The sequence below is a fragment of the Pararge aegeria genome, chromosome 1 (assembly GCF_905163445.1).
Source record: "Pararge aegeria chromosome 1, ilParAegt1.1, whole genome shotgun sequence".
Taxonomy (NCBI): domain Eukaryota; kingdom Metazoa; phylum Arthropoda; class Insecta; order Lepidoptera; family Nymphalidae; genus Pararge; species Pararge aegeria.
Window position 1 is genome coordinate 7,633,821 of NC_053180.1, and position 13,668 is coordinate 7,647,488.

At 37.0% G+C, this 13,668-nt stretch overlaps 1 protein-coding gene across 2 annotated transcripts in view; it reads right to left on the bottom strand.

Annotated features, from left to right (window-relative positions):
- Positions 1–1,143: 1,143 nt before the first annotated feature.
- The window catches only part of LOC120626862, an 84,734-nt gene continuing 72,209 nt past the window's right edge, over positions 1,144–13,668 (bottom strand). The window contains exons 6-9 of one of the 2 annotated variants that reach the window (XM_039894652.1): positions 7,234–7,325; positions 6,064–6,256; positions 4,382–4,536; positions 1,144–2,008 (exon numbers count right to left, since the gene is read on the bottom strand). In XM_039894652.1, coding sequence (XP_039750586.1) covers positions 1,877–2,008; positions 4,382–4,536; positions 6,064–6,256; positions 7,234–7,325 — 572 coding nt within the window. In that variant the 3' untranslated portion in view covers positions 1,144–1,876. Of the gene's footprint in view, positions 2,012–4,381; positions 4,537–6,063; positions 6,257–7,233; positions 7,326–13,668 lie in introns of both variants that reach the window. The other variant, XM_039894644.1, reaches the window with a different exon arrangement.

The following is a 13,668-nucleotide window of genomic DNA, read 5'->3' on the forward strand; positions in this document are numbered from 1 at the left end:
ATTAAAGTTATTTCATCATGCATAATTATATAATAAGATTATACATATAAACTGAAACCATTATACTGAATGTTGAAATCAAATCATACTGAACTAAATTAATGAAAGATCTCGCACTACTTAATTAACCAATTCAAAATTCACTTTGCAACGTACAAAACACTGAACTTGATTTCCCAAATTTAGATATTGCAGTCATATTAAAAACCATACCCAAATTTGTTAAGTACGTGGCATCGTACCGGAACGCCTAATTGCTTGGCGGTATGCTTTTGGCGGTATGATGATCTTGGAACTTGCCACGGTCGAGGCCGATGTCGACGCAGGCGGGAGGTCGAAATAAGACAAAAGGCATCACTGTGAAATTTTCAGCCTTCGTTTATCTATATATTTTTATACACCTTATCACTTCAACAACCGTGCCTAACTCAGTATTTAAAATGTTTTGAATTATTTTGTGAGGGCATGTCAAAAGTTATAAGGCTTTTTACTTTGTCATACGAAAGAAACACTTGGTTTAATTTATAGGAACATTCAGTATAATTTAAGGCAGAATAGGCAATGTAGGTATAAGAGGAAGAACCTACACAACCAGGGAAAATTATAACTACAAGAAAAAGTAGTGCTCAAAACCTAAGAGAAATTTTTACCATAATTTCTCTACAACAGGAGTATATATACCGTTTAATTTTCTTAAAGTATCCCCGTTTTCAACCTTTAACAATTTCTATAATATTATGTCCTTTATTAAGGTCACATGTACAGAATTAAGAACATACAGAATCCTCATTCAATATTGCATGCAGTGCATTGTGTCCAAAAACAGAGAACGAGCTCCGAGCAAGTATCACTTCACACCCCCTGAATGTTACACCCCCTGAATGTCACAAACTTTCCCATTTTCCCCATTTGTTTTGTAAAAGTTTAGAACATTTGAGGTACTCGTAAAATAATTACTGTCAACTGCTAAATGAATGAAGTGACTAACCTTTAAAGGATTGTGATACTTCATTACGTCGTTCACGCGGTTTCTGGATGATCTTAACTCTGTGGTAAAATGTTAAATTATTAAGAATTTGCTCTGTGTCAACATCTATATTTTAACATTTAAGATAACAGAGGGAATTATCGTATTATATTTAAGTTTAAAAACTCGTATTATGCGAGTTTAATTTAGTTACTTTTAAATGGCATTCACGAACAATAATCACAAGTTATTTGGACTTTCTTAAGCCCAAATTTATGATGACGTGCGGAAAGTCGATTTATGGTACCTCTCAGTGGGTTGTAAAAGTAACAACAACTGACTATCTTGATTGGTATATTAGTTTAAATTATTAAATATCGGTTAGGATAACCATTTTTCACTTATATCATAACGCTTTTTTTTTCTATTCCGAAGAAATCCGTTGCGTCATTTTAGAAACAATCACAAAATATTTAACTGTTTTAAACAACAATTTAATTGTATCGTTCCTACTAGATTAGACATTTCATGCAATGCTTGGGGATGTTTGTCAAATTAATTGCAGGAGTGAGATTAGTGTATAGCCAATGATACCTAATAAATAGTTACTTAACATTGCTGCAATTAATGGAATGGATATTGTTGGAACTCAATACATTATCCATCTACGTGCAATGACTATTTAGTTCTACATACATGCAATTAGGTACATAGTTATCACCAACTCACTGTAAAATAAATAATGTTAGAACCTGAAAATTTTCGTTATTAGTTGAAATTCGGAAACGTTGGTAGGTATACATTGTAACACCAAAAAAAGATTTTCACGAGAAAAAGAAGTCTTTCTGACTTTACATAAATCGTAAAGAAATATCTAAATAAGTACTTAGGAAGTAGTTTTCTTAAAGTTTAAAGAACGTGTAAATTTTCACAGGACTTGGATTTAGATATGTCGTTAATGCAGATCTTCTGAAGGAGCTCCCGTGCAATGCTGAGAGAGATGTGGGTGCGAGAGCTTGCCAGTTTCGAAGGCTTTGTTTCCTGCTGAACAAAAATGTCAAGTAGGTAAAATTTGAGCAAGATACATATAAACTTCACATAATTTGAGTGATTAGGTTTTAAAAAAGTAATCATTTATGGGAAAACAGCTTTTCCATTTTCCCGAGTAATTGTACGAAAGCAATTTACCGACGTACTGTATCACTGTATATCAAACTCGATTAAAGTTGATTGAAATTTACCAAAGAGCTTCTGTCAAAGGCCTTTATTTTGAGTCTCTTTTGTTTAATTTTCCCCGACGCCATATTTTCGAAGATACTTTGTTAATTGAATTTCACCCCACGAGTTCAATCAGTTGGTAACAAAGTTTTGATCAGTTTGTTTTACTTATATTCAGTTTGACTAAGTGAAAGGAAATTTTGATCACCAAATTAGTCATAAATCCTTAATTCGGTGGGTGGCTGACAGTTATATGATGCCATGCAATGCTCCAGACTATTGAAGATAAAAGAGCGACACGTGCATAGCACCTTCGTTACGCGATTCGTACCTAATAAAGTACAGGAGTCACTTGATTTTACTTTTGTAGGGCTGTATCTGATTTCTTTCACTAAAAACGATGGCAACGGTTTACTTATAAACTATTAGCGTTTCGGTTTCACAGATGAAACTCAAAGACAGTAAATAATGTACTTCTAAAGCCTCTGAAGTTTTATTCTTTTTTTCATTTACACGCTGTATACGTAAGATTGCATATGTAACAGGTCGAGCAAATGAATAGAATAGGTTATTCTGTCAAAAAATCTTCGTACTACCCCTGAATTTGGAAAATGGTGAACCCTCCGAGAGAACGTTAAAAAAATTAAAAAAAACACTCCTGTGCCTCGGTAAGCACATTGGGCCCTCGTTACTAGTAAATATAGCATATGATAATATTTATTAAAACCTGCTGATGATGGTTACGATGTCGAAAATAAATAAGAACACCTGTTTAACACCGACTAGTTAACCGGCTTAAACTAGGTGTACATTTACTATTTTAGCCGTATATACATTATACACACTCAAAGGAAGATTTAAATATTACAGTAGGTAATATTAGTATAGGAGAGGCTCTTAAACCGCGAGACTGCGATTCATTGCGACATTGTTAGATTTGCCTTTTCATCGCGCCCATTATATTAAAACGAATGAAACCAAGCGGCCGAAGGCGCTTAAAAGATTGAGCTTAATGAAGCAGGCGACAGCTACTGAGAAAAAATTACCCGTCAGTAATTTATATCACAAATAATTAAAAAATATAATTAATGCTACCCTGAATTTATATTGCGTCTGAGGACCATAAAACGAATTGAGAATAATGAAGCTCAATGCGATACCTTTCTTTTAGCGTGTTTCAGTCTATTGTCATTATAAAAAAACTAAGAAATTGAACTAACGAATTAACCGTATTTGTTCTTTCATTTTGAAAATCCGCGATTTTCGTTTGTTTTCCCGGGTTGAAAAGTATCCTGTCTGTATCCAGGATAATTAATTATAAGCTATTATTTGATAAAAAATCGGCCAGATAAATTCAGCTGTTAAGCCGTGCGTAATTTTCCATCCCTAAAATACTGACATACATGTTATTACTTCATATTATTATTTTTCCGTAATAATAAAGACGATTTCTTTTTGTTTAATAGTTTTTGTAATATTTAGGAGTTTTAACAGAATTCTGTAACACTTTGCTGTTATAAATCAGATATATTATTTACAATATATAAACTTGATGTGTTTATGTCTTATTGTGACCTGATAACGTATAAAACATGAACTGATTTTGAGGTTCTGCTGAAGATAGGCATATGTGGTTTCAGGTTTTCTTCTCTTTTTAATTCGAATCCAAAATTTCTTAATTTAATTTAAAATTTGATTTAAATTTTGAACTTTTTAAGAGACATCTCCAAGATGTCCACCGGTAGTTTATTGTAAAATTGTATGCAATTTCTAGTCAATAATTTGATATTAATTATTAAAACATAAATAATCTAGTTCTAGTGTTTTTTTTTCACCCAACCAATTGCCAGAGCAGACAGTTAGTAATAATTAAACATACACCTTCAACTTCAGAGTATTAATTTGGATGTACGGATCATTATATAAGTGGTAAAGTCACTACTACTATTTACGACACACAGACAGACTTGGAGTTTAAAGTGTTTATATTTAGGCCTACTTAAAGTAAATGAATTTTTGAATTTAAGACTTGTATATTCGAGCGCTGTAGGCATTCGGCATATACGTACGTGGAGTACATAATAATAATTTAAAAATTAGAAGGCAACTACTAGATCCACGAAACATCTAATAGTTAACATCTAATTTAGGCATAAATAAAAAATGTTAGTTCTTTAAGTAGTAATAGGTACCTACCTGTTTCGCAATTTTCTTTGCTTGCTTCTTTTCACGGCTTTCCTTCAGCCGTATCTGTTTTAAAATTCCAACCAGAAGTTCATCAACATTGTGCTGTATTCCAGACGAGGTCTCGATAAATTTGCTATCTTTTGACGTAGCCAAAGCTTTACCCTCTGTAAAGGATTAACTGAATCACTAATTAGACCCTAGACCGAGGGAACAAGATAAATTCAATTCGAAGGATCGGAATTATAATTCAAGATGCTATCTTTTGATGTTATTGTTCATGATGTTTACATTTGATGTTGATGTTGTGAAGGCAATAATAGTAATAAAACCTAGCTCGCTATTTTTCTAAAACTATTACCACAAAGCGAATATAGATAATTAAAACATTTTATTTCTCAATAACCATATAATATTATGCTTCTCTTGGTAAAACATATTAAGCTGATCTAAAACCTTTGTTATATGGATAAGTATTAAATTATAAATAAGTTAATTTGTATGTATGCGTTTGTGTGTTCTAATGAACACCACAGAGGAAACACATACGGAAATGCAAGTCTCGCAATGCAGTCTTTGCGCTGTAAAAATCTGAGTTATCTTAAAATTTGTATCTAAGGAAACATTAGTTAATGCCAACACTTATTGTCACTATATATAGTACTATATACGTGAAAGTGTATGTTTATGGGACTTGCACTTTTGTACATTTTATATTTTCTCTGTGGTGTTTATTTGAACACACAAACACATATAACTGACGTGACTATAAATGTTGTTCTTGCAAATTGTATATGCCGGGTTCACCACCCTACTAACAAAGACATATTATTTAGTGTAGACAATTAATTTAGTGTTGATGGCGATGCGATGTAGAAAATCTTTAACGACTTTCTCAGCCCGCTATCAACTTAGACTTTATCATTGACGGCCGATTGGCGCAGTTTGCAACGAGCCTGCTTTCTAAGTCCAAGGCCGTGGGTTCGATTCCCACTACTGGAAAATGTTTGTGTGATGAGAATGAATGTTTTTCAGTGTCTGGGGGTTTATATGTATATTCTAAGTATTTGTGTATATTATTTATAAAAAATATTCATCAGTCATCTTAGTACCCATAACACAAGCTATGCTTAAATTGGGGCTAGATGACGATGTGTGTAGTATATTTATTTATTTATTTATTTATTTATCATTATTACAGGCACATGAGGCTTAACACCTACGCCTCAGGCAGATGAACCCAGGGCTGCACCTTGTAGGGCGTGTTCCTTGCATGCCCTACGAAGTGTTTTTCTGTTTATAGGCGATGGTTGTTCAGTTTTGAAGGATGCAAATTCTTTTGCCAAGAAAATAAAGATATATCGTTATTTTCTTGGCAAAAGGATACAACAGTTGTCCTTTGTTTATTTTGGTTTAGCTCGACTTCTTTTCTAATTTAAAAGCCGAATGGCGAACTCATAGTTCTGGACTCAGAGTTAAGTTTACTGTAAATAGTTTAATTTTTATTTCCTTTTAAAAATACAGTGTTTGAAAATATGAATACAAAATAGATTATTTCTGAGTCTGAAAGGTTTCTTAAATTGCTGGCACCAACTTCGCCATTCTGTTTTCAATTTATACTACTAATCAAGCGGTTACCAAATAAATTATACCTCGTTCGATCGCTAGTAAAGGGGTCAAAGCAGGGTACCTACCATTAGTAGTGACCTGCCGAGCCCTCGCCAGATCCGCTTTATTCCCCACAAGCACAGCTGTCCGTTCTACAGTGAATAGCTCTCTTGCTAGGTACGACAATAGTTCGTTAGCCCTGATAAATGAGCTCTTGGCAACCACAGAGTAAACAACCACGCAGGCGTGTGGTTCGTAAGTCGATAGACAGTTTTCCACCTACAAAAAAAAACTTTATATTTATCTTGCTAATAGTATCTTGCCATGATTATCTTCTTAACTGGATCTAAGACCATCTGTCGTAACCTCACCCGTCTGCGCAAGGTCTATATTTTTATGTTTGTTTGTTGTGTGTCTATCTCTGTGTCTGTAGATTCATCTGTTCCCTGATACCTATTTTTTTCAATGATAGACATAAAAAATGGGCACAGAAAAAAATAAAACAATATATTGAGATTGACATCAAATACGAGCTTCAGATTCTTTAAATAAAAAAAAAATAATTTAAGCATTTTGTAGGAGAAACAATAAAATGGTTATGCCATAGTTTTTTACAAGAGCCTTTGTTGACGGCCTCAATTTTCAGTTTGAATTTGTTTGAGTTTGTAAAAATATAAAAACGCTAAAATTTTGGAAGGGTATATAAATAATGTTTGGCACTTCATGCCTAGCACTTATTAGAAACTTGATGAAAGTCTTTGAACTTAAAAGTCAAAGTAAAATACATTTTAGATATACTGCTCGTTTAATACTGCTTTTTTTTTTACAAATGTTCGACTTAAAAATAAAACAAGATAGCTACAACCAATTGACTTTGACGTCAAAGAGTTTTCCACTCGAAACTAAACCGCGTTTCCGAACGTAGGTACGTACAAATCTTATATAAAAGATAAATTAATTATATAATATGAGTATCGTTCTTTACTCGGTGTTAATATCTTCTTATGTTTTGGAAATGGGACTTATTTTAAAATTGATATAAGGTGATTTGCTTTGTATTTGCATGGCAATTATATTCAATTAATTTAACATAACTTCGCAGTTTAAGATGAGTTTTAGTCAAGACATTTCGCTTATTTAAGCCAACATTTGGAGTAAATAGAATATACAACAAACTACTATTATGGTGTGTTATGGAAAATATTAAATAACAAACTTTTCCGTTTGTTCTGGAAAATCAAAGAATATCCACTCACCGACATTTCTGTACTTGGATGGTCGATGAATATTAGCTCTGACTCTTCGCCATCCAACAACACCGACACTGACTTTTCTCCAAACTCATCATCTGCAACAAATATTATGACTTTCATTTTTATATTCTTTGGAAACGTAAAACGAATCTTTTTTGATGTTTGTGAGCGAAAGAAATAATATTTAGCAAAAGTTTGAAACAAATAGATAAGATAAGCAAAATTAGGTTAAGCAAAAATAAAGGAAATTGATTAACAGAAAATACATTTTTTTTTACAACAACTAAATCTTAAAAGCAAAACTGACGAAATATTCAATATTCACTCTATTTTCAGGTTCAGGTAACAAAAGACTTATGCAGGTATTGAATACAAGTGAACTAACAAAACACACTAGAGAAATGTTGGTTGGAGCGCTGAGTTTGATGAAAGAAATAGTATTTTTTATGAAAAGAACGGATATAAAGGTACGGAACGGTACGGTTAATAAAACGGTGCTTAATTAATTCTTTATATAACAGAATTAATAAAGCACTTAATATCTACCAATTAAAGTCTTACGTCTGTAAAACAAAAATTACTCAATGGTAACAATCTCTGATATATAAAAAAACGGAACTCCTTTTGCAACTGCTCAAATAAGTGTCATTTTACACTTAATAAACAATAAGGTGTATGACTTCAGCCATAATCAGTCTCACGCATACACACACCGCCCGCAAGCACGATCACACACATACACACACACGCAAACACACTTACACATACTGGCATACACTGCATGTTTTATTTTCATATCACAAATAAATAAATAAATGTACTATATAAATAAATTGAAATAATTTTGTAAGAGAAGAGCAAGATCTTCTAACACAAGTTTTAAAATTAATAGAAGTTCTCCGCCTCATCTGCTATTGTTATATGAAAACAAATAAATTGTCATTCCATAACGGTACAATATGAAAGTAATGGAAAATAAAGGCAGTGAAAAGCTACGGCCGAAGTATTTCTATAAAAAAATACAAACGCCTAGAAGTTGGTACCCCTCCCACTTTTAGGTCATTGCGCTAGGGAGGTCGATTTGCTATAGGTGCATTTGTATGAGAAAATCGTATTGATTTAACAGCTTCAAATTCATTTCTCAATTTTTATGATGCACTTATTGGTAAGCTTACAAAAGGTGCATCAGTTTTGATTTATAATCACCGCATTAATAGACAGTTTTATACAATCCATAAACAACTTTACACAATCGCTCTCTAGCGGATTTATTTTGAAAATAATCGCAATAAATTAATAGCCGTAGAAAAAGTTGTCTAAATGTATTTTGAAATAATTTATCATTAATATTTTTGGGTACCAAGGATGAATAATTAAATTCAGTTGGGACAGATTGACGGTTACGAAGCGTAAATCGTAAAACATAGACTTGACAATGATTAATGGAGACAAAACTTTAATCCCTATTTCTTCACAACTTGCCGAGTCCAAAATTTGCTTGTAATTATACAAGGTTTTGTTAGGGTTAACAGCACACAACGCAACATAGTAGGTACAATTATACACAATTCACTGGTAAATAAAAAAAGGTGCGCGAGAAACGCGGTGCAACGCCGGTTTATTATTAATTCTATATTTTTGTATATTTCCCAGACAGACAAGTCAAACACATTTTGTATATTTACCACTTTAAATTCAATAGATTAAATGTTTATCGGTTTTTACGCGACTTCGTACCGTAGCGGTAAAACAATAGGCGGTACTTTCAAGTCTGTCCAAGCCTCCATCAGACCAGAGAAATTTTCATCATCATCATCATCATCATCACATCAACCGATAGACGTCCACTGCTGGACATAGGTCTTTTGTAGGGAGTTCCAAGTTCCACGATTCTGAGCCGCTTGGATCCAACGGCTACCTGCGACGCGCTTAATGTCGTCTGTCCACCTCGTTGGGGGTCGACCAACGCTGCGCTTACCAGTACGGGGCTGCCATTCCAGCACCTTGGGACCCCAACGTCCATCCTTTCTCCGAACTATGTGCCCGGCCCATTGCCACTTAAGCTTCGCGACTCGTTGAGCTATGTCGGTAACTTTGGTTCTTCTACGAATCTCCACATTTCTGATTCGATCGCGTAGAGATACTCCGAGCATAGCTCTCTCCATCGCCCGCTGAGTGACTCTAAGCCTTCTTATGAGGCCCATAGTTAACGACCATGTTTCAGAGCCATAGGTCATCACTGGCAACACGCACTGTTCGAAGACTTTCGTCTTCAGGCACTGAGGGATTTCTGACGAAAAGATGGCACGGAGTTTCCCGAACGCTGCCCATCCGAGTTGGATTCGGCGGTTCACCTCCTTCTCGAAATTGGACCTACCTAACTGGATCGTGTGTCCTAGGTATACGTATTCGTCAACAATTTCGAGTGCAGTGTTCTCAACGATTACTGGTTGAAGCGGAACATGAGCATTAGACATAATCTTCGTCTTGCTCATGTTCATTCGTAGGCCAACCTGTTGAGAAGCTCTGCTGAGGCCATCGAGCATCGTATTTAGGTCTCCCAGAGTCTCTGCCATTATGACTACATCGTCGGCAAACCGAAGTTGAGTGATGTACTCGCCGTTAATGTTGATGCCAAGTCCGTTCCATTCCAGAAGCTTAAAGACGTCCTCCAACGCAGCGGTAAATAGTTTCGGGGAGATAACATCTCCCTGTCGCACGCCTCGCTGCAATTGGATTGGTCTCGTAGTCTGATCCTGTATACGAACTGACATAGTGGCGTTTTTGTACAAACACTGCAACACTTGGATATACCGGTAGTCAATTCGGCATCTCTGCAGTGACCTAAACACAGCCCAAGTTTCCACCGAATCAAAGGCTTTTTCATAGTCCACAAACGCTAAGCAAAGTGGCCGGTTATACTCTTCAGTCTTCTGTATAACCTGCCGCAGCGTATGAATGTGGTCTATGGTACTAAAGCCCTTACGGAAACCGGCTTGTTCGGGAGGCTGGAAGTCATCAAACCTACGAGCGAGACGATTCGTAATGACTCTCGAAAACAGCTTGTAGATATGACTCAGCAGCGAGATGGGTCTGTAATTCTTCAACAAGGTATTATCACCTTTTTTGAAGAACAGAACCACCACACTCCTGTGCCATGCCTCTGGCGTTGTGCCTTGGTGAATAACGGAATCAAACAATCGCTGAAGGACTCTCAGTATCGGTTTTCCACCTGCCTTCAGGAGTTCTGCCGTTATTCCGTCATCACCCGGCGCCTTGCCATTTTTAAGCTGCTTGAGAGCCACACTAATCTCGTATAGGCTGACGTCTGGGATATCTTCGGTATAGTGTCGAGTTAATTTGGCTCTAGGATCCTTAGCCAAATCTTCAACAGGCGTCTGTACTGTGGTGTACAACTGTCCATAAAAGTTCTCAACCTCACCCAAGATCTCAGGTTTGGAAGAGACAAGACTACCATTATTGGTCTTCAGTCGCATCAACTGGCTCTGACCGATAGACAGATCTCTAGCGAACACTTTAGAGCCTCTGTTTTGCTCGATGGCATTTTTAATACGCTCTGTATTGAAGTGCCGCATATCACGAGTCTGTGATTTAGAGATCTGCCTATTAATCCGCCGGTAAGCGGACGCGTCTGCTATAGACTGTAGTCTCATCTCTTGCCTCTCCGTCATAAGCTTGAGTGTATTGGTTGAGAACCTATTGGCCTTGTTTCTACGGTGGGCCTTGTAGAATTTGGACCCGACTGTTTGGACAGTTTCCACCAGCCTGTTGTTCAAATCGTCCACAGTGTCGCAATCTGCTAGGCAACCGAACCGGTTCTGTAGTTCTAGTTGAAAGCTCTCGGGGTTTTGAATATGGGCACGAGTAGGCCGGAGTGTAGACTTCACCAGTCTGACTCTTTCAAGTTGAACGTTTATACTCAATGTGCCTCTTACCATACGGTGATCACTTCCGGTTTTAACCCTGTTGATCACAGAGACATCATTGAATACATGCCGTTTGGTCGACATGATGAAGTCGATCTCGTTTCTCGTGGAACCATCGGGGCTTATCCAGGTCCATTTCCTGTGTGGCCGCTTCTTGAAGAAGGAGTTCATCATATAAAGGCCCTCCTTCTCCATGAAGTCAGCCAACATTTGACCCCTGTGGTTCCGTTGCCCATACCCAAATTGCCCCACCCTCAACTCTGAACCAGTTCGCTCGCCAAGCTTCGCGTTGAAATCCCCCATCACAATATTGTAGTAGGTGTTCGAGGCATGTATGGCTTTTGAAATGTCCTCATACAAAACCTCTACATCCTCGTCTGGGTGTGCCGAAGTCGGCGCGTATACCTGTATGACCTTCAACGAATACCGTTTGGTAATTCTGAGTATAAGGTATGCTACCCTGCTCGACACACTTTCGAGTTTTACAACATTGTTGACGAGAGACTTGTGGACGATAAACCCGACACCACCCTGTGACTGTTGGTCACCCTCCCGGTAGTAAAACAAGTTGCCGGATTCCAAGATTATCGAGTCCTCCCCCTCTCGCCGGACTTCAGACAATCCTATAATATCCCAGCGCAACTTGCTCACCACTTCTTCCAGCTCAATCACCTTTCCATCGGTCCTCAACGTGCGTGCGTTGTATGTTGCCAGGTCAAGTCGTCGGGGTTGGCAGCGGAATCTCTGCCGGAGATTCTTAACACCCCTTGCCCCGCCGTTACCATAACCGCTGCCAGAGCCAGGAATAGCGGGGCCGCCGGGAACTAGGGGCTGTGGTTTTTTTCTCCTTCCCATTAAAGATATGCCCGATAATGACCACGCTGGGCAGGCGGGTTGGTCATCGCAGGGCTAGACTGATCGCCCCGGCGTCGCTGCTGCCCGACACCGGTCTGTGCCATTTGTTCAGCCTAGCCAATTTGAAGTGGTTATACCGCCACTTGTCGGTCGCCAGAGCCTCGTCGGTTAAACGGCAGGGTGCACCACGTGCAGGTGAGGTTGGCAATTTGGGAGGCTGACTGGTACTAGCCACACCCACTTACACCCCAGCCACACCCACTTACACCCCTTTATGAGAAATTTTAGAAATTATAAATTTTAGATTGCCAGCGCCAGAAAGGTCGAGAAAGTTGTTAAACACAGTTCGCCTAAGCGACAATCTCGTGCCATTTGAGTCAAACATAATGTACAAGAGATCCAAATTTTGCTAGACTACGAACGACGAAGTAGGAGGTTCATTATTCATACAATCTTACACCGAAAAGTTAATGTTCTGTTAAGTCATTAGTTTATGTAACAAAAATTATACTCAACTTCTTTTTTGAAGACGGTTGAATAATTTAAATCTTTGAAGCCCTTTACCCAGTGCAAAAAACGTGGAAGTTCTTAGGCAAAGGAATATGTGTAACCTATAGTTATCAACATCTTTACTTGGTTCTTGTCTTGTTTATTTAGGTAGAGATGGCAGCTTATGACACTTTAGAGAAAACGCTAATGTAATACTAACCTAAATTTTTACAGTTTGTACTCGTAGCGTGCTTTCTGGAGACAGGCTGAAACATTCGGTTTTCTTATTCCTTAGTCTCAACCAAAATAACAAAATAGAACGAAACTAAATTATTACGCGGACGCCGTGGCAAACGACCCGCTTGTCTATACAATTAATTTAAGTTGTAGTGTCAGTTTGTTGCCCTTATTTTTACTTTTACGAAATCTACGAAATAACTTGACCAATTTATAGGGAACTTCCACTTCCACTGGCGGGAAGAGAGATTACACAGTCAGTAACACGTTCTATTCTACTGACATTTCTTAGGTTCCTATGAGGTTGTTTTTATTCACTGAAAAAGAGTTTCCCATCTAACCGTACCGGGAGTTAAAATTATGTGTAGAATAGGGGAATAGTAACATATTAAATCAATGGGATAAGAATTTTATTTAAAAGTTTGACATTCTGCTACTTGTACGCTTACGAAGTCGCGGGCCGCATGAAAATATATTAAATTACTTATTAATATTTAAATGTATTCAAGCTTTTGCGCCACGGTCGAACGCTTTTGATTGTTTCATGTCTCAACTGTGAATTGTAGCCAATTACGTCGCCTATCGATCGCTTTGTTTATAAAAAGCAAGCAAAGTTTCTCCTGCATTATATTAATCTATTCTAATTAACCATAACAATTTTGTTTTTATAAACCATGTTTTTCTTAAGTGGCACGTGTACATGTATTAAATTGACCGATTTTTAATTTTCTTTTTTTTTTTGTTTAAAAAGTGAATAAGAAACAGAATCCTCATTCAGCCATTATTGTATGTAGTGCATTGTGTCGAAAAAAGGTGGCTAGCTCACAATGTTTCCTATTTTCCCATTCTATGGTGAAATACTTACTGTCGACTGCTAAATTGTATGAAGTGACTAACCGTTTGTTCGAGG